The following is a 22,322-nucleotide window of genomic DNA, read 5'->3' as shown; positions in this document are numbered from 1 at the left end:
TAGGCTGTGTTTAATTCGCAAAAAAGTTTGAGTTTTGGTACTGTAGCACAGTTTGTTATTATTTGACAATTAATATCCAATTATAGACTAATTAGAATTAAAAGATTCATCTCATATAAAACAATTATATTATGTAATTAGTTATTTTTTCAAGTGCATTTAATACTCGTGTCCGAAGATTTGATGTGACAATACTGTAATTTTTCTTTTTGAAAACTAAACAGGGCCTTAGTGATTCAACAGGTTGGTCGGCCCGGCCCGATTGTCCTTACAAATTGGGCCTCACATTATGGCTCCATGTTTCCTGCCGGCCCGGCCTGGCCCGCCTCCTCGGCGCCCGGCACGCGCCGCCCCCGCAGTCGGCGCCCCGGCGGCTTCTCTCCCTGCCCTCCGCTCTGCTCCCCATCTAGCGCCCCCCCACAAGCCCCCTCTCTCCGCCCTTCCGCCGCCGCCGTCGCCGTCGTCGCCTCCGCTCTCATCGTCACCGGGAACTCTGCCATCCTCGCCGAGCTCGCGCATAGAGTCCCGTCTGTCGACGCGGCGCGGGCACGCGCCAAAAATTCCAGCGGAGACCTGTGGGGGAATCTCCCCGTTTCTCCCTGCACCGCCTCGGTGTTCGGCCTCGTCCTCTATGCTGCACCTCGGCAAATAAAGCTCAATCCAATCCGGCCTGGCGATTCTAGAGTTCGCGAATTCAGACGCCGATTGGGAGCCGGAGGGCGCCGCGGCCCAGGCTAGGGTTTGTAGCTGCTGGTGCCGTCGCGAGGTTGGGAGACAGTGGCAGCCGCAGCCATGAGCGAAGGCGAGCGCCACGACGAGGAGAACACGACAACCAGTGCCGCAGGTGAGCTCGACGCCCCTGAGCTCTATCACATTCACCGCACGCATTTGGTTTGGCGTTGGTGCGACTCGATTGGGGGCGCCTAGGGTTGTCAAATTGCTGCGTTCTGATGTGACTTCTCTCTCTGTTGGGTATGCTATGTTAACGTGTGCGTTTGCTGGATTTTCTGCCACATATTTGTGATGCCTGTTTACAAATGCGATTTGATGAGCCAATGACATACTGTCTGGTGCTAAATGGCATTGCGTGTTCCTTTTTTTTTTGTTGAAATTTTGGTGGCTGGAGCTCCGCTGATTACGTTTGCAAAAACGAGGTGGTTGGCATGCTAAGCTACCATGCGCTTATAATTATGAAATCACAATTTTAGAGTAGTTTGTGTTAATTATCAAACTGCAAACATGCTGGCATGACTCATGTAGTCTGATCTTCTGTAGGGTTAACAGTTCCATAGTGATTATCTTCTGTGCTTTTGTGATACCTTGTAACTGCTATTTTAGCACCTTGCTGCATTCATTAGCATTTTGAGTTCCTTGTAAGCCGCTGTTTGGGAATGCACTGTGTCATCATTTACTATCAGGACCCATTTTTCCGCAATATGGATTCTGAAATTTTCATGACAATTATACTAGGTTGCTCTGAAACTGGATTTAGTACAAGCCAATTGATGACATGTTGGTTGATACTAGTAACATTGTCATCCTTACAGATGACGACGACGATGAGGATTATGAGGAACCTGGTGGAGGAAATCACTTCCTGGGGTTTATGTTCGGCAACGTAGATGATTCTGGTGACTTAGATGCTGACTATCTTGATGAGGTAAAGACTTCTGATCTCTGATTTTCTTGACTGTTTTGATCCTTCTATTATCATGTGTCTGCCTCCAGCAGATGTCATGCAGCTCCGGATAGTTCTTTGAGAGTTTGAGTGTATCTATATGCCGTGTGTCTGTAATTGATGCCTCCAGGCTTTGATGAAAACTCATTGCAAGAATGCGACTTATGTGTGTGCGCCTGTGGAAGCCTGTTTAGTTAGTTGCAGAATGTGTAGTAGATTTTGCTGTTACGGATCCTGAATCTGCTACTGTTAATTGTTCCACAACAACAACAACAACAACAAAGCCTTCTAAGCATGCAAGTTGGGGTAGGCTAGATGTGAAATGCAACAATAATCACCAATAAAGAGGTCAAGAAAAATTTAATAGAGGTATTAGTAATTAACTAGCACATCTAAGGGTCTGTTTGGTAGAGCTCCATCTAATTCTGATTCTCTATGGGAGCTGATTCTCTGAGAGAAGTGATTCTGTGGCTGAAAGTGATTCTCTTGCACTTGCATAATCTTTTAAAATCAGGATGGAGAATCACTTCACAGAATCAGGAGAAGCTACTTTTTTCAGCTCCCAGCCTCTTAGTTCATTTCACAGAATCACTTCACAGAATCAGCTGAGAATCCAGCAGCAGCTCTGCCAAACGCACCCTAAAACTAGAAATGTAGTGCTTCGAAAGCCATTTGCTTTGCCAAAAAGACCCTTTTCAATATGTGACATTGTTGTGTATCATGAATTTGGAGATTATATCTTTCAATGACCATACATTTAATTCTTTTCCATGACCATGCATTTAATTCTTTTGACAATCTTAGTTGTGTGGACCTTTCAATCCGTTTTTGATGGTAGCTAGTGCATTTCAATTGTTCTTGACTTGATAGACTTTAACTTATTTGTGGGTGCTCTTTTTCTTATCATTTTGATCTGTATGATTTATATTTTAGAGTGTTCAGTTGCTTTATACGAACCAGCATTTCTAAAGAAATCCTATTCCACTGATTGAAATAAATTGATTCAACTTCTGAAAATGATGATATAGGGTGGACCAAGGTTATGCACAAGCTGCTTCTCAGTCCATGTGCTGTAATTTTCTCATAATTTGGATAAAATTTGAACAGTCCTTGGTAGACTTGAGGAAGTTTTACCAGAAAAAAGTTTGTTGTGCTGGCTTGGGGACTTGCAGTACTTGTGTTTTATTATTTCCCACTGAATCCCTCTGCAGGAAAAATAACACAATATTTAGTTGTGTTTATAATGTAATTTGGATGTTACATACTTACATTCCTTCGTTACTTTTATTTTGCTTAATTCAGGATGCAAAGGAACACCTTTTTGCATTGGCAGACAAGCTTGGTCCATCTCTCAAAGACATCGATGTATGTTATTGTTATCTTATATATGCATATTGTTAAGTTATTTACCTATTTTATTACCAAACAAGTTAATACTTTGCTGTTTGCTAATATAGTTAATCAAGTCTTCTCCAGCACCAACTGATCCTTCTGAGCAAGGTTAGTGACATCTTAACGTTTCCATAATAGCTACACCAACAACTTTCATCAAGCCAAGTTTACCAATTACCAATTCCTCTCTGTTGCTTTTGAACGCCTTAATTCTTCTCTTCCACATAAGACTATGCACACGATTGATATTAATCTTACTATTATGTAGACTATGATGAGAAGGCAGAAGATGCTGTCGACTATGAAGATATTGATGAAGAATATGATGGACCTGAAGTTGAAGCAGCTACAGAGGAAGACAACTTGTTGTCAAAAAAAGATTACTTCTCATCATCTTCAGGGTATGCTTCGGTCAATAATACAGCTTCAGTGTTTGATGAGGAGAATTACGATGAGGATGAAGAAACACCCAATGATAATGAGCCTCCTGGTGATAATGATGTTCAAAATCTTTCTTCAGGTGATACTGGATCAAGTGCCAATTTTTTTCATGTTCCATTGTTTATGTTAGCATTCATTCCATTTCTTGCTGCTTTCTGGCTCCCATGCTACCCCTGTTTTTTCTCTTCCTTCTATCGATCCAACATTTTGTAGCTTGGAGTTTTTTTATTATCTGCAACTGTATTTATTTTCATGTTTGCAAGCATTGATGGTAATGGTCAAGTATGTTCCACTATGATTCTAAAATAACCTAAACTGAAGACTGGATCATCCTTTTTTACCTTTTATTTGGTGTTCAGACTCAGAGTAAGCAAAACCTTCACTGTTAATGATTGAAAATAAAAATTAGAGCGAATGTTATGCAACCTTTTTATTAAAGCAGAATTGATTTTGATTGCTGAGTATATGTTTGAAAATAAATAGAGCAGTCATCTGTAGGAGCAAACACATCAAAGTTTTAATATGAATTTTACCAACTTATATTTGTTTTTTCTAACTGACATGATTCTCTTTTCCTATTACCTATTTGGCTATAGATTCAATTGAGCAGGCAGATATGTCAACCTCAAGTGATAAACTTACCTTGGAAAAGATTGGCTCATTATCACATCTAGAAGAAAGTATGGACTTTGAATATGAAGTTTTGGAGGTATATGAGGCACGAATCTTGAAATTAGCATTGCTTGTCATCTGTCCTGTATCATATCTAGTTAACATTGCACAACCAATGTCTTAATGTCACTGACTTATTCATCTTTAATGAAGCAGAATGAAATGGGCACCGAGGATGGTCAACATAAGCCTGAAAGTGTGACTTCCCTCCCTGTTCTATGTGTACAGGATGGGAATGTGATCCTGAGGTTCTCTGAAATTTTTGGTATACAAGAGCCTGTAAGAAAAGTGAAGACAGATCACCATAAACGTCCAGTGAATAAAGGTATTTTGTATGTTGATTGCAATAAATAGATCCAAAAGCACCATCCACCCCTATATACCCAAGACCCAGGATAGATGGTGAGTAGCTGGAGTGGAGGGTGTTATCTGGAAACAATGGTTACTTGAAACATAGTTATCCCGTCTTCTTTTGGGGTTGCTCAATTTGAGATACTGCGAGGATGAAATATTATGTTCATTCTAAAAATGTCTGAGCAACACTATATACTTATCACTGCCAGTCTTATTTCCATTATGTTCATTCTGTCTGAGCAAGTATCTGATTTGATGAAACAATAATTTTATAAAAAATGTCTCTTCTAACTAATTACAGTCTTCTAAAATTAGGCCTATTAAGTCAAAAACAAATGCTGCATGTGAGGCCAATTATATGGATAGACTATTAGGTTATTAGCTTATTGCTGACAAACTTAGTAATTAATTGGTTTTAATAAAAAGTATGAACATGTGAACCTAATCTGCATCTAAATGACTATTTTTATCGATTGATCCTTTTTGCGTCATAACATTGCTGATAGATGATTATTGCTTCATTCTCCAATGTGCATGAGAAAAATGTATTGAGTTTTTTCACTGCTATATAAATTTTCCTATGTAATTATGATTTTTTAACATTGAATTATTCACAAAGCTTTGTGGCATATATTCTCTGCAAGGGAGGCAACTGAACAAATACCAGTTACCAACTTGTAGGCTGTTGATTTTGAGTTAATATCTTGTTATGGCTGTTAATCCTGGCCAAAACATTTGAATACATCTGATGCCATATTTATCTTCTTGTAATTGCTTCCAGAGCTTCAGATCACAAATGTTGCTGACATTGCTGAAGAAGATGAGGAAATAATTCTCCGAAGCGCTGTACAAAATTTCTCAACTTTGAATCATATCCAAATGAATGAAGATTCTGTTGAGAGTGACAGTGACGAGTCAATTACTGATGTCACTTTAAGGCTAAAGGACTCGTGTCTATCTGAACAACCTATGAAAGATGCACATACCGTCCAGCGATCTCCAGTTTGTCCTGATTTTTATCCACTCGAGCATGATGATTGGGAAAATGATATCATTTGGAATAACTCACCATCAAATGAACGTCAGCCTTGTGCAAAAATCTGTGAATCTGAAGAGAGCGTGGACACACACAGAGATGACCAGGGCAATGATTATGGCCAGGTTTCCAGGTGTTGGGATGTGCAGAGTAAAAGCAATGGTTCTCCAGTAATAGAAGAGCCTTTTGGTTGTACAGAAATGCCTGCTCCAGCTAACTACAATTCACCTGGGAATAATTACCCTCCACTGACAAATGATGATAACATAGACCACATAAGGCCAAATAATTTAGATGAGGCAGTTAAAATTAACACCATGCTGCGTTTAAACAACTTGAGTTTACTGAACAGGGAATTATTAGAAGGATCATGGTTGGACAACATAATTTGGGATCCCAGTGAGGGTACCCCAAAGCCTAAACTGATCTTTGACCTCAAAGATGATCATATGCTTTTTGAGATCCTGGATGAAAAGAATGCGGATCACCTCCGCTCTCATGCTAGTGCCATGATTGTCAGTCAGTCAATTAAGGCTTCAACACCAACAGTGGAGAATTTTGACAATCAAGCAAAGACATTGAGTGACAGATTCAACATCTCCAATGACAAGTTTTATTCTAATAGGAAGACGCCACAGCAAGCTAAATCTCATACTAAAAAACGTGCTTTAATGGGCATAAAGGTGGTTCATTCTGCTCCAGCTCATAAGCTGCAAACCATGAAACCAGTCTTGAGCAAGTATGAGGCCTCCTCTCCTTCCTGCTAAATTCTGAATATGTGCATCTATGATTTCTCATCTTATATTATCTTACAAATATGTATTTGAATGAGTTTTTCATGCTATCTACTGTTACATTGTTGCTTAATTTGGGTGGCCACAAATGGAGCGAATAATGCTTCTTTAACTGAAAGTTTGTGCGACACATCAATCATATCCAATGAAGAGATCAACTGGCAGTATTGTTGTTTTGAGGAAATTTTTTTTGTAACTATGAATTGCAGTTTGATTAGGGATCAATCTTAAATTTAGAACTAGGTTTTTTCGTTTGAATTGCAGTTTGAGTAGGGAGATAGTTATGCTCCTGTTCATATGATATATGAGTAAGATAATGAGGAAGCATCAGATGCACAGAAATATTTTGGTGTTGGTGAACACACTGACTCAATCTCATGCCTCGGATCCAACTTGAATGACCCAAGTGGGAGGCGGAAATTTCCTCATCCCTCTTATTCAGATTTCCACGCAAAATGCCCTTGCCCAGCCTTGCTTAGCCTTGTTAGTGGGCAAGAAAACCCTATCCAGAAAAGGATTGCCACTTTGGCTTTCCCTCATCAATGGAGTCCTTGCGCACCTTGCCCACAAATGTATGCAGTGTTCTAAAAAACGTTTTTAAACGTCGTTTAATCTTGATTAAACGCTGAACGGTGGCCAAGCGTTGCGTTTAATCACAGTGTCGTTTAATCACAACACACGTTTAATCATGTTCAATCTACGTTTAATCACAAAAAACTCTAAACCATAGGCAAGCGTTCGCCTAGCGTCTAGCGTTTTTTAGAACCTTGAATGTATGGCTAGGCAAAGGAACCATATTTGCATGCCCTTGGTAATGGAACCAAATATGACATTAGTTGTCATGCATGACATCACCAACCGAACCTTGTTTATTGTTCTTAGGTCACTTCATCTCTAATTGTTTTTCCTGCTATCAATTTTGTGCAGCAAGGAAGTTGCAAACTTTCATAGACCAAAAGCTAAGTGGTATCCACATGAAAATAAAATAGCTGCTGAACTTCAAGGGGCTACTTGCAGCCATGGGAAGATGACTGCTATACTTATGACACTGGCAGGAAAAGGAATAAAGATTTTGGTAAATGCAGAGGACACTCCGGTCTCTGTCAAATTAAAAGCTTCAAAGAAGTTAGGTTAGTATTCATTTACTATCCCCCACTGCCTTTGTTTTTCCTCTTATTTGGACAATTCTTGACTCGCTTTCTGTTTTTTGTTGATCAGTTGCTTTTACTATGTTTTCTGTGTAATTTAAGCCCCCCCCCTCCCTCCCTCCACACACAAAAAAAAAGAGAATAAACAGATGATCGCTTCCTCCTATTTTAACATTTTTCTTTGATGCCTTAACTAAAGCAGAATTGAAGCCTTCTGAGAAGGTCAAGTTATTCTGTTCTGGAAAAGAGCTTCAGGATGACATCTCGTTAGCCATGCAAAATGTGCGACCGAACTCTATTCTGCATGTTGTTCGCACTGAAGTGAATCTATGGCCAAAAGCACAGAAGTTACCTGGTGAGGACAAGCCTCTACGCCCTCCTGGGGCTTTCAGGAAAAAAACTGACTTGTCTGTCAGGGATGGACATGTATTTTTAATGGAGTAAGCCCAATTTATTTCGCTTTATATACTCAGAATTAATTTCAATGACCTTTCACATATCTGACTTGGTACAGGTGCAAATTTATTGAATTTAGTTGCTTCTAGTTCGGCCAAATGGTGTACCCCATCTTTTGATGTGGCATGATCTTCTAAGTTGCAATTTGACCAGAACTATTCAACTATCTCTTGCATTATATTGTTACGAGCTACAAAATTATACACATAAAAACATACAATGAAATGTGAATCTATTTGTATCAGTTTTGTAGCATTAAACTAATGTATAGTTGACTTAATTGTTGCTAAAAGTTACCATGTTTGAATTTTAAATGGTTGTGCCTCTTAAACTTGTGGATGGAGGGAGTACTAGTATGTTCGTGTGATTGCTTATCGGTTGTGTTGATTGTGCATATGACTTCTATTATGGTACCGCATGTGTTGGTCATCAATCAATGCAGTTATTGTGAGGAAAAATCTCTGATACTTAACATTCATTTTTTTTACTTCTAGTTTAGACAAGTGCTTATCATTATGCTAGTATGTGTAAGATTGTGTTGGTTATGCATATGGGCAAATTTTGAGCATGTAATTTTTTTTCACTATAGTAATTCATTTGTCATTTATTACCTTGAATGCAGATATTGTGAAGAGAGACCTTTGCTTCTTTCAAATGCAGGAATGGGAGCCCGACTTTGTACATATTACCAGAAAACTTCACCTGCTGATCAGACAGCTACATCACTGCGAAACAACGGTGATGGACTGGGCACAGTGCTTGCGATTGATCCTGCTGACAAATCCCCTTTTCTAGGAGACATACGTTCCAGGTCCCATCAATCTTGTCTTGAAACAAACATGTACAGATCACCTATATTTCCTCATAAGGTTGCGCAAACTGATTACCTATTAGTTCGTTCGGCCAAAGGGGTGCTTTCCCTTCGTCGCATTGACAAGCTATATGCTGTTGGCCAACAAGTAAGCCCTGTTACCCGAAATACTATGCTCTGTATAGGTGTGGTGTGCAATGTTTCCAACCCTTTGTATCTGCTGTTTGCCCTAATAATGTCAAGATATAATTCGTTTACTGGATTCTCTGCTGTGTTGCATTGCCAAACTTTACATTGCCGACCTTGTTCTGAAATACTTGTTGCTTCCTCTTGGTTTTAGTTTGGGGATTTTAGCGTGGGAACATATCAGAAACAGTTTAACCTTTTTTTTCTTGCCTTATTTTTCGTGAACAGGGCTGGGAATTCCTTTGTTACAGTGGTATCATCCATCAGTTTTTCCCATTATTATATTTATAGTTGGCATGGAAATTCAATTTGTTTTATTGATATGGATCTGCTATGAAGTTCAATAATGTAGTGTCTTGTTTTGCCCATGAAAGCTGCATGCACACACTTTTTGGATGACCCTTCATGTTGGCAGCATGTTGCCAGCTTGTGAGGAACAAAGTACAGGAGAACGTAAACACTGCAATTATGACTGGAATGTGGATTTAGATATATTTCTGTGTAAAGTTTGAAGAATTATGTTCCATTAATATTCACTTTATTTATCGACATAGCGTAAATGGCACTCCTTGAGTTCTTACCACATTTTATCACGAATACTCCTTGAGTTCCTGTTGCCATTCAAATTCTGTTAGTGGTAGGACAGCACACTTGAAATAAATCTTCAATGTCATTATAGGAGCTGGTCTAGTTTCACAATTTCATCCCCATGTTATCTAGTCGTCCGACTAATCGCGATTAGTCGGGTTTATCGGTTCGGTGACCCCGATAAGGGACACCGAGTAGGTCTGGGCGACTAGTTTTCTAGTCGTCCGACTAGTCGCGATTAGTCGCACGATCAGGTTGGAAAACGATCAGACTTGAGATTGTTTTGTGGGTTGTTTGAGTTGTGGGCCTCGACCGGTGATGGGCTGGCAAGGTGATGGGCTGAGAGACAGGAATATGGACTATGGGACAGGAATACAAAGTTCTGGACAGTTCACAAATCATCTCTCACAAATAAGTGAAAAATCGACCATTATTGTTGCCTTCATACTTGCTTTTTATTAAGTAATATGTAGTACATATATCATATCAGTCCTGGGACACATAGGACGACTAGGCAGATGACTAGGACCGACTAAGCTCGACTAATCGGCCTGATCGACGACTAATCGCGACTAGTCGTCTGATCGGTCCCATGGCGACTAGGTTCGACTAGATGATTTGAAAACATGGTTTCATCCATAACATAATAGTCATGTTCTCTTGCAGGAACCTCATATGGAAGTCTTTTCACCTGGGACTAAAAATGTGCAGAACTATCTTCTGAATCGAGTGCTTGCATATGTTTATCGTGAGTTTCGTGCTAGGGAGAGGCCTGATGTTATTCCTCAGATTCGAGCAGATGAGTTACCCATTCAAAGTCCTCTGACAGAAGCTATAGTGAAGAAACGATTGAAGCATTGTGCAGATTTCAAGGTTGGATGTCCATCACACATGTTTTAGTCTATACTTTTTTGTGTACATTTTCATAGTTTAATTCTGGGCTCTTGATTTAACCAGATTTAATGCTCTCCTGCATTTTCTTACAGAAAGGACCAAAGGGACATTTTTTCTGGACACAGAGAGCTGATTTTCGGGTTCCATCAGAGGAAGAACTGAGAAGATTATTGACACCAGAAAGTGTGAGTTTCTTCTGGTTACTGCTGGCTCTTGTGTGAATCAATTGTTTCTGGATGACAAACCTTATCTCTTGAAGAATTATTTTATTTTTGAGTGGATACTCTCAAGGAAATGTGAATGCTAATTACATTATGTTGGCTATAAAATGACCGCCAGCATGGTCTATTACCTACTCTGCACATTTTCCAATATATAAGGCACCAGTTCCTTGCACATACAAAAATGAAATAATGAGGTAGAGAAGAATAATAATCTGGACCATGCTATACCTGTTACGGATGATCTATTGCTTAAATCTCTTTTGCTTTCTTGGTGCTAGTTTAGAATGGAAGCAAAGCGTTGATTGCAACTTGAGATCTGAGCTTAAATCTTTTTTGCTTTCTTGCTTTCTTGGTGCTAATACCAATGAAGAATAGGCCTTGTATTCCCAAACAGAGGGAGTAGTCACTTAGTTTCTTTATGATAGTTTTATAGGTAAACAGGAATACCATATATAAAAACCTAGAGAAGTAGATTTTTTCCTTCTAGGGCTACTGGCTAGAACATTGTCAATGATTTCTCTTACGGGAAAGCATGGTTTCAGACTAATCATGCCGTTTGTATGAGGCAATGCAGATGTTAACAATTTTCCGATATGTGCTTCAGCTTTTTTATTTGTGACACTTAGAGCTATTTGCCTTGCAACACGACCGATTGAATGCAAAGACTTAATTACACAATCAAGCATTTCCTGGACCTCTGTAGCTTTCCACATAATTTTTCATCATAATTGACTGATACACCTAATTGGTGCAACCGAGAAAGCTCGTGGGCCTGTCACCCTACAATTGGAGTTTATGGACCATCTAGCACAACAAAGCTGAACTGAGGACATTGATATTTTATTATTTTTTGTTTAAAGAATTATAATACAAATATGCTGTAATTACCAGTGATTTCCATAATGTAAACATTCTTGCCTTCAAAAGGCATACTTACATTCTTGAAATGCAAAAGCTTGAAATTGGGTTACTACTGAAATATTTTGAAAATTGCACCATTAGAATATGTGGATTCTGAATATTTTCTTGCAAAAAAATCCTTTTTGAAAGCTAAAGATATTTGTTCTTCGAAGGTTACTTACCTTGTTATGTTGGTGTTTAATAACAATTTCCTTTTCTTATCAGAAAATATCATGATAACTTGCAATTGAGATTGTTTCAACTAAACTAACACATCATTATTCAGGTCTGCTGTTATGAGAGTATGCAAGCTGGCCTGTATCGTCTCAAGCGATTAGGAATTGTGAAGCTTACTCAGCCTGTTGGACTGGCCTCTGCCATGAATCAGCTTCCTGATGAAGCTATCGAGCTTGCTGCTGCATCACATATCGAGAGGGAACTGCAAATCACTAGCTGGAATCTTACGAGTAATTTTGTTGCTTGTACTAATCAGGTACATCAGTCTTGGTCTCATGTGGCGTTTTGTTCATGTGATCAGCAATCTAGGACAACACTATTTTCATTCAGTACTAGTTGTAGTGGAGGAGCTTGCTCTAATTTCAGCAGGGCCAGATCTTAGAGAGCAATGGATGGAGTGATTGTTGTTAAGTTCAGCTTACTGTTGGGATAATGGACTTTGGAAATTGAGGGGCGGTCATGGCCCACATTAGCCATTGATAAATTTCCGCCCATGCTCTATGTTTAGAGATACTACAGATAACCTTTGGGAGATAAGGGTCACTGGTACCATTGGAAAGATAGTTCATAGTGGGTAATGGGTTGTTGATTTCGTAAGGGCTAGTTGGGTGCACAGGGATTGAGGTGGAACGGGGGGATCTCAGTCTATTCTCTAGGATAGTTGCAAAGGTAAAGGATGCCAATATCAGTCCTAGTTTGGCTGGTTTATGTCTAGAGATATGTTGAAATGCATGTCTAAAGATATGCTGCTAATTTTCCTTCATTGCGTGTTTATTGGTAAATATTTTCCTTAAAGTTTTAATCTAATTTCTTTTGGTGTGCAGAACCGAGAAAATATAGAAAGATTAGAAATTACTGGCGTCGGTGATCCATCTGGTCGTGGGCTAGGATTCAGCTATGTGCGAGTAGCACCAAAAGCACCTGCCTCCAATTCAATGCTCAAGAAGAAGTCAGCTGCTGCAAAGGGTACCACTGTAACTGGTACTGATGCTGATCTCCGCAGGTTGAGCATGGATGCAGCTAGAGAGGTACTCATCAAGCGCAGTGGCTTCTAATACAAATATACAATAACATACATAGGAAATCTTTAGAGTTTTTGGCATGCTTTAATAGTTAATATCATGGAACATGCTTCTGTCGGGACTATAGACGATGTGTGTATTATTATCTGATGGCTTTTGACATTCTTCTTTCCTCCATACAATGAAAACAATAGTCATTTTGCCAGTATAGTCTTGGCTATAAAAATAACAGATGCGACCTACTCCCATAAGCCATTGACAAACCCAGTGGTATTTTGGCGTACTGTGACTTTCACCAGTACTATTGAAGCAGATATCCATGCCATATACTCCCTCCGTTCCAAACTATAGGTCGTTTTGACTTTTATAGATACGTATTGTTTCCTTGTATCTAGACATAAAGTATATCTGGATGAAAAGAATCTCCTCAAAGCTTGGCATGAATTGCATGTTCTCCCCTTGTTCCGCCTTTAATTCATTGATATGTACAGTTGCTGCTGAAATTCGGCGTTCCTGAAGAGCAAATTGATAAATTAACAAGGTGGCATCGGATTGCTATGGTGAGGAAGTTGTCAAGTGAGCAAGCTGCATCAGGAATTACTATTGATGAAATTCCTGTTAGTAAGTTTGCACGCGGACAAAGGATGTCTTTTCTGCAACTTCAACAGCAAACTAGGGAGAAGTGTCAGGAAATTTGGGACAGACAAGTCCAGTCACTTTCAGCTATAGATGGTGATGACAATGGCAGTGACACAGAAGCTAACAATGATCTGGACTCGTTTGCTGGGGATCTTGAGAACTTACTAGACGCAGAAGAATTTGATGATGAGGATACTAGTACAGCAGACTTGAGAAGTGACAAAGCAGATGGAATGAGAGGACTTAAAATGAGAAGGTGCCCTACTCATGCTCAAGTTAATGAGGAAATTGAAGATGATGAAGCAGAAGCTTCTCTGGCAAAAAAACTACTCGAAGGTACTTATTTCTTTTATGTTTTTCTTACAAGAACGATCTAGTGCGTATGATTTATGGCCTCTTGTGGTGCAGACAATGGTAATGATATGAAGAGAAAAAAACAGCCTGAAGGTTTGACAAATTGTAGCACCTCTATAGGTGTCAATAAAATGAAGCAGAATAAGATTGGGCAAATGATCAAATCATCCGGTTATGCTGGTGCGTTGACCCCAAAGGAGGGGGCACCAAGAGAAGCAAAAGAGGTATTATTCCATCTGAGGTTCTGAACCTGGCCTTAGTTGTCTTGCCTGCATTTGTTGCTTTTGTGCAGAAACAAGTTGTAATGAAGTTAGTCATCTTACTGCATGCAGGCTGAAAATTCTTTTGCTGAAGGCAGTTTGCCCACAAAACTAAAAACAAAGATGGCATTTGATGGAAATGATATCCTTCTTGTTAAAAAGAAAAGTGCTCCAGGAAAGGATGGACCTAAGGTAACCCAGAGCATGATTATGAATTGCGAAGTTCTATCTATGTGAATATTTTTATTTGTCAACTCAAATCAGCTTTTTTTTCTCCATCATATTTATTTTTTATATTGGACACTTAAGCCTGTGCTATGTGTGAATATCATGTTGCACTTAATGGTGTAATGATACTTGGTACAATGACTATGTTGCGCTTGTTGCCATCAGGCTTCACACTGTGTTCGAAAAAAAAAGGGCTTCACACGAGTTAGTTGATGGGTGCTATTCTAAACTGAAAAATAAAATGCCAAAGTTTATATTTGTAGCCTGGTGGCAATTTATGATATTGCTGCTGTGCAGTCTCACTGGTTATTTTTGCTATTGTGCCTATAAAAGTAGGTTATGCTGCTAAACTTTTGAAGTTTGAGTACATTTTAGTTCTATGATTCATGTCAAAGTCGATCTGGTCTTTTGCTATTGTGGCTCTTAACTCTTAAGTGGCACACCTTTCCATATTTTCAGGAAAAGAGACAGGGTGCAAGGGGAGATACTCTTGTTTGTGGAGCCTGTGGTCATGTAAGCTCAATAAAGTGATTCTTGCATGTGCCCTTCTGAAAAACTGTTATTATGTTTCATGACTTAGTTTTTGTTTCTTTGTTGTTGTATAGCTGGGGCATATGCGAACTAACAAATTATGCCCTAAGTATGGGGAGGATCAAGAAGTGTCAGAAATGGATGCAAATTCAGTTAAGTCCAATCCTACAGATACAGGGAACCATTTGCAAACAAAACCACCTAAAAGGTTGATAACTAAAGTTTCCTCTGAAGTTACTGAAACTGAAGGGCCAGAATGTATTGAAAAGACAAAATCTGTCCCAGTAAAATTCAAATTAGGGGCACCTGATAAATCCTTGGAGAGGAACATGTCACTCTCTGGTTCACTGGTTTCTGATAAACGCCCCGTGGATGTTACAGACTATAGATCTACTGGAAAGGTAAACAAGATAATAATACCTAATAAGATGAAGTCAGAAGATTATCCTCCTGACACTCCAAAGCCATCTGTTGTATTTCGGCCTCCTGCTGAAGAAAAGGATGTTCCTCGCAAAAAGATCACCATCAAGCAGCCTAAGGTAGTAGATCAACAAAGACTTGTTGAACCTAGGAGTGGTCAGGAGCCCACAAGAAAGACAAGAAAAATTGTTGAATTATCAAGTTTTGAGGAGAAAAGTAGAGATGATGATCATTGGTTTGGTGGAGAACCCAGCCAGATGAGTTCCTCGCATGAGAGGAGGCTAGATCTGGAAGGAAAAAGAAGAAGCAAAACCATAATGGAAAATGAGGAGTCCTGGAGAGATGTTGAAGAGCAAAGAGAAATGCCGCAACAGAGGTTTATTGATGCTAGGATATATGCATCGAGGGAGGAAGATCATCAGAAAGCAAAAAAGAAAAACAAGAAAAAGAAAAAGCATGAATTTAGAGATGATGACCTACTTGATCACAGGCCGTACAAAAATGACAGAAGGGTACCTGAAAGACACCGAGCAGTAAAACGATCTACTCCTGTTGATGTGATTGAATGTGAACCATCTGCTAAGCGCCGCAGGGGAGGAGAGGTACATTTACTTAGTGTTCATCTATATGTTTAATTGGATTACAAGTGCTTTGGAAAATGACAATAGTGTCAATGGTGTCAATGTCTTGCCTCTTGAGAATAATAAAACAGCTGTGTAGGTGTTCACAAAAACCATATGTTTTGGAACAAGATGGCAAAAGCTAGTATATGTCTTGTGTTTTGAAATGGAGTACATTTCTGTAGTTTTGTTTTTACTGTCCATTCGTTTGAGTATTCTTGCCGCTATTCAATAACTGTTTTGGTGAATAATTTCTGTGCAAAGATTGATACAGTAGGGGTTTACTGCACATTGATATAAATGTTAAAAGGGAGAGGTTAAATTACACTTGGAAGGAATTTGTTGGACAAGGAATTCGGGCTTAATTAACTATTTTCATCCTCATGCAGGTTGAGCTCTCCAACATACTGGAAAAGATAGTTGATCACCTGCGGGGAGAAACTCAGATATCATTACTATTTCTAAAACCAGTAACGAGGAAAGATGCTCCTGATTACCTTGACATCATACGTCGCCCAATGGATCTTGGTACCATCAGAGACAAGGTGAGGAAGATGGAGTACAGAAACCGGCATCAATTCAGGCACGATGTAGCACAGATACAACTCAATGCACACATCTACAATGATGAACGACACCCTCACATCCCTCCACTTGCTGATTCGCTCATGGAGTTGTGCGACTATCTGCTCGATGAAAGCGCAGAGCTGCTCGCTGAGGCGGAAGATGCTATTGAGCACTAATGCAATAATTAGATTTAGCATTTAGAACTTGCCATATCCTAACATAGATGATGTATTTGCTGATCTAGAGGTGGGAGGGGGTAGTAGCTGTACATTTTTGGGTCCTGTCAGTAATGTAAATGCAATCCCAATTCCAACTGTTTTACCTGGTATTGGGAGTTAGTGGATGTACACAGGGTCTAGGTTAGTGAGGGTGTTGTAACTATGCCCTTTTGTTGTAAAAGTGTACAATGTAATTTGTCTAAACACATAATGATCTGATGGTCTTAAAGCATCGGGTATGAATGGCCTTCAGTTGTAGCAGAATCAATATCCAAGGGGTCGCATGGGGAGTGAGAGGGAGATTTGTAAAAGTGTGATTACCCAATCCAAGAGCGGGCGGTTAATTGTAAAATTATCCAATCACCCCATACCCCTTGGATGGTGATCCGATGGCCCAGATTGAAGTTTGCACGGTTTGCAATGAGAGGTTAGTTTGCATATGATATGTTCAAAAAAAACATGATTTTTGTTAACTACTGTAAGTAAAAAGTAGGTACTATTATATTTTTTTTTCAGAAGAAGAAACATGTACTCCTAGTAACATCGACATAGAGGGGGATCCAAAAAATAAAAGCGGCTGAATTGAAGTGAGATTGTGAAGATGTGAGTTTGAGGTGAATTACCAGCTCGAAAGGTTTTCTCAACTGTGTTGCCGGTGACATAATTGTGCAATTTTGTCCCGACAAAAGGGGCACCTTTCCCAAGCTTGACGTGGAGAAACCGTAGTTGGATATTGAGAAGAAATAAATTGACATTTGTCGCATAACTTTGATAGGCATTTTGGGAAGCAGTTCATGATACAGGTTAAATCTATACTATAAAATTTAGAGATGTAAATGGTACCAATATTTTCTAACCGTATTCGAATTCGATCCGGTTTGGAAGGATTTTTATCCGTCCGTATTCGATCTCGAGTATCCAATATTCGTAACCGATCCATATCCGAATGCTCAAAAGTTATATTTTTATGATGTCGATATCCATTACAATCTTATCCGGCAAAAACTAACATTATCCGTATCCGACTCTGTATTTGAACACAAATATAAAAACAAATATAGTATTAGTAATATCGGTCCGTATCTGATCTGTTTACATCCCTAATAAAATCTATATTTATTTATATCTATACTATAAAAGTTGAAAGAATTGAAACTCGATCTCACCTAGGTTAGGCCCACCGTACCTCTCATGGAGGTCCCACTTGTCAGCGCAGAAGGTTTGACAAAAGGGAGTGGAGTCTCAGTCCCATTTTTTTATAGAAGAAAAATGTTTCCATCCAAATCTATATTCTATACTATAAAAGTTAAAAGAATTGAAACTCTTTGTCACCTAGGTTAGGCTCACCCTACCTCTCACGGAGGTCCCACTTATCAATGCAGAAGGTTTGACAAAAGAGGGTGGAGTCCCATTTTTTGATAGAAGAAAAATATTTCCACCCAAAAGCTAAATTTTTTTACACCAAACACTTTTGTTTACCCACCTATTATTTTCCTTGTGTAACATCAACATGCGGTTTGTTTTGTTTCCTTTCGTAACACTGACAATTATCCTTCCATATTCTTCTCCTTCCATTCCATGCACGAGACTCACAAATTTGCATAAAATAGTTGATTGATTTCCGGCGTGCTGGCACATTCAATATCGAAAATGGCCCCGTTCGGTTCGCTGATAAGCCAGCGCTGGCTGGTACTGTAGCTACAGTATCAGTATATTATACGTTCGCATGGGTAATCGGGCTTCTAAAGAAAGGATCTACTACAGTAGCTAGTCGCTACAGTACCAACTGCTACAGTATATGGACTCTCAAGAAAAACTGCTGCTACAGTATCTGCCGTGCCTTAAGCCAACCGAACAGGCTGAATAGCGCAGCCATCAATCGATCCCCAGGAAGAAAAGGAAAAACAACCAGCCTTGGGTTCGCCGCCATGGGCCATGTCCGCGCTTCGGCCTTGTCCATCTGTCGACTGTCCATGTTGTCGTTGGCGTGCGGCGGCCGTGCATCAGCAGCCCACCGTCGTCTCGCATTGTCCCGTTGCTCGGCAGCCATGGGAGGACGAAGCACCTCGCTCGTCTGCCACTGGTTGGCGGGCAGCCGCGGCTCCCCGCCTGCGCGACCGTCACGCAGCCGGCCGGCGGTGCTCGCAAAGGCACCGCCGATTGGCCCTTCGGCGTACAATCGGACGACAATCGCATGGTAAAACGAGTTTGCCTCCAATGTAATTAACTGCCCGTGTTATGCCCTAACTCTCACTCTCAATGATAGTTTTGCCATTGCATGATTGATCCGATCTCAATGATGTTATAAAGGATGATCAATATTTTACATGTTCATTGCCCACGTCATGGATTGTTGATCAATTGGATATTGATAAGTTAGAGATAGATTATATTATTAGGTCACAAGTTTTACGTGTAAATTTCACCGAGGTCATCGTGTACCTTTATTTGTAGATTAGCACTAGCTTTTAGCTATTTTTTTTATAGATCACTCTATCATATAGATCATTCTATCATCTAAGTAGGAAGCTCAATGAAGGGCCCTTTTCAGTTTCACCACAGGTCCCCAAATTCTCAGGACCAGCCCGGGACGTCCACGGTCCACCACGTCTGATGGCCACTACTCCGAACGACCACAGCTCTTGACGGCCACTGCTTCCAACAATGACCACACTGCCACCAATATCCGCCGTGCCAGACAGCAGAACGGTCTTTTTTTTTTTGATCAGGAAGACAAAGTTTCCACTAACTAGTGACTCTAGGGAGATCCCCAGACACCAAACTGGTTACATAGTCGGGGACTTGGTCCATGTAGACATCCGAACCAGAGCGTACAACGCTCGCCCCATGAGCAGCAAGGCTATTAGCCACTTTGTTGCATGATCGCGGACATGCCCGGACCACACACTGAGCAAAAGAATGGTGTATAAAATCTCTGATCTGACGAAAGAGGCCCCCTTCTAGACTTCTGTCCAACTCATTCGATCTCAGCCCTCTCTCTAGATTTGTTGCATCAGTTTCAAGAACAATTCTGGTCATTCCCAAATGTGCAACCCTTTGAAGGCTTTTGAAAGCCGCAAGAGCTTCAGCATGTAAAGAGCTTGTAACACGTTCTAGGTGACCACATCCCTCTTCCAAGAACTCCCCATTGTTACCTCTTGCCACAAAACCCCACCCGCCCTTTTCTGATTTGGCTTGGAAAGATGCATCAATGTTAATTTTATAAAAACCAGGCTGTGGTGGTTCCCATTTCTGTTGTTTCTTCGGTGTCTTTCCTCCCTCCTGCTTTTTCAATTTTTCAAAGTCAGATTCATAAAAGGTAATCAGTGAACAGATTTCCATTGCAGATTGGCTTTTTCCCCGCATTCACTTTGTTCTTTGCCGACCATCTCCACAGTAGAATCCACACCTTTTGTTGTGTTCCCTCATCTAATTTCCAAATTTCCTGAATAGTTTCCCTTCCTTATTTGCAATCTCCCAGAGCATTCCTAATGTGTTCAAGATTTAGTAGCCGCCAAATTTCCTTAGCTCCGTGGCACTTAAAAAATAGATGCCCACAGTCTTCATCCATCCTCAAGCTCATTGGGCAAATTGTATCATTTTTTATTCCTCTTATCGCAATGTTTCTACGGACTGCCAGGCTGTTATGTGCTAAGCGCCAGATAAACATCCTAACTTTATTTGGGAGTGACAGCTTCCAGATTCTTTTCCAGTCAAAATTCCCCGGACCTCGGTCTATTGTATTAGATCCCGACCCATCCCTTGCTTTGTCATGCTCTCTCTTCTTCACAGCCAGTTTATATGCAGATTTTACAGAGAACTCACCTTTCGGATTGTAATGCCATGCTGGCCAATCATCACTGTTATCATCCGTGGCCATAGCCAAAATTATATCTGCATCCGTTTCCCAGAAAGTATCCCTCACCAACTCCTCATCCCATGTGCCAGTTGACAGACTTATTAGTTCTGCAACTTTTGTGAGTAGAGAGTGACCTCTTGGAGTAGCCGGCATGCGAGTAACTCCCAGAGGTATCCATGGATCCGACCAAACACTACTAGAAAACGGGTCATCGGTCTTGGCCAAAAGTACCAGCTGCTGTTGCAGCCGGTACCGATGGTACCCATCGGTACCAGCTACAACAGCAGCTGGTACCTTTGGCCATCGACCGACCTAGTGGAGGGTAATTGGCACCGGGTGGTGGTTCCAACCGGTTCCAATGCGTCACCATAGGAACCGGTATGAACCACCACCCGGTACCAAATAAAGGCGGCGCGAAAGACACCGGCTTATAGGAATAACCGGTTCCTATGGTAATGAAACGTGGCAGCTGCCAGGAGCTCGGGCCTAAGGCACCGGTTGGTGCCTTGATCCGGTGCTATTGAATTAATTTTAGCACCGAGTCATTGAAATCAACCGGTGCCTTTGGCCCGAGCCTATAAATACCCCTCCCCCTCTCAAGCTGACGTGAACTCACTGTTCATGGCAGCTGAGTGGGGTGAGGGGAGGCGAATTTTTGCTTTTTTTTTAAAAAAAAAGGTTAGTTATTTTTCTTTATAACTTAGCAATTAATTTTTAGAAACAGTTATTACTTGATTTAGTTTATATATGTGATAATTATTTTTATTTGTAGCATCTTATTGTAGTTATATACATTATAAATTTATTTGATATTTGAATACTATCAAATTATTGTATTTATATGTTTTTTCAATTTATTTGACAAGTGAATAGTATCTATTTATTATAGTTATATGCATTATCAATTATATAAATATATTGTTATAAATTGGTATTATGAATGAACTATTTGTACAGTACAATGATGTATATAAATGTATTGTGGACCCAGATGAGTCGGCAATGGATGTACATGGCCGACCGGCGTTCAAAGGAGTTCATGGATGACATGCATGAATTCATAGAAGCGGCCGAGAAACACAAGTATGGCGGTTTCGTTCGTTGCCCATGCAAATTCTGTAAGAACGAGAAGGATTACTCATCATCAAGAACCATCCATAGTCACTTGTTCAATAGTGGTTTCATGCCGAACTACTATGTTTGGACCAAGCATGGCGAAAGAGGAATTGTGCTGGATAATAATGTAGAAGAAGAGGACAGGATTCCTGACTTTGCAGCCAATTATAATTCCTTTTTCAATGACACTGCAATGGGTGAGCCTGAAGAAGATACTGAAGGATACGTTGTAGAAGATAATCTTGGTCAGATGCTGCGCGAAGCTGAGGAAGGTTGCGAAACAGAAAAGGATTCGAGAGATCTGAAGCGTATGTTAGAGGACTACAGATCATTATTGTACCCTGATTGCAAATAAGACCAAAAGAAGTTGGGTACCACATTGGAATTATTGCAATGGAAGGCATCAAATGGTTTGTCTGATAAGGGATTCGAGGAGTTGCTGAAACTTATAAAAAACTTACTCCCTGAGGGTAACACCTTGCCGGAGACAACATACGAGGCAAAAAAAGTTATTTGTCCTTTAGGATTAGAGGCACAGAAGATACATGCTTGTCCTAATGACTGCATCCTATATCGAGGTGAGTATGAAAATTTGGATTCATGCCCTGTATGCAACGCATGCCGGTATAAGATCCCTCGAGATGATCCAGGCGACGTTGAGGGGATGCGTGTCAAGA

General features: G+C 40.2%; 1 protein-coding gene across 4 annotated transcripts; it reads left to right on the top strand.

Moving 5' to 3' along the window:
- On the top strand, positions 1–16,931 carry LOC120704072 (transcription initiation factor TFIID subunit 1-like). 4 transcript variants are annotated; one of them, XM_039988325.1, is made up of 21 exons: positions 1–844; positions 1,548–1,660; positions 2,981–3,043; positions 3,136–3,178; positions 3,339–3,590; positions 4,108–4,220; positions 4,340–4,508; positions 5,319–6,312; positions 7,295–7,497; positions 7,718–7,955; positions 8,594–8,930; positions 10,223–10,429; positions 10,543–10,635; positions 11,861–12,067; positions 12,636–12,839; positions 13,325–13,808; positions 13,881–14,050; positions 14,159–14,278; positions 14,774–14,827; positions 14,920–15,867; positions 16,275–16,931. In XM_039988325.1, exons 1-21 carry the CDS (start codon positions 793–795, stop codon positions 16,626–16,628), a joined length of 5,418 nt encoding a protein of 1,805 aa, XP_039844259.1. In that variant the 5' UTR covers positions 1–792; the 3' UTR covers positions 16,629–16,931. The 4 variants fall into 4 exon arrangements, with proteins under 4 accessions (XP_039844259.1, XP_039844258.1, XP_039844256.1 ...); XM_039988324.1 differs by having other exon boundaries at positions 373–844; positions 7,715–7,955; XM_039988322.1 differs by having other exon boundaries at positions 373–844; positions 4,337–4,508; positions 7,715–7,955.
- Positions 16,932–22,322: the final 5,391 nt, after the last annotated feature.

Source organism: Panicum virgatum, chromosome 4K (genome assembly GCF_016808335.1).
Source record: "Panicum virgatum strain AP13 chromosome 4K, P.virgatum_v5, whole genome shotgun sequence".
Classification (NCBI taxonomy): Eukaryota; Viridiplantae; Streptophyta; class Magnoliopsida; order Poales; family Poaceae; genus Panicum; species Panicum virgatum.
The sequence above is the reverse complement of the archived record's forward strand: the minus strand, read 5'-3'. Positions and strand labels throughout refer to the sequence as shown.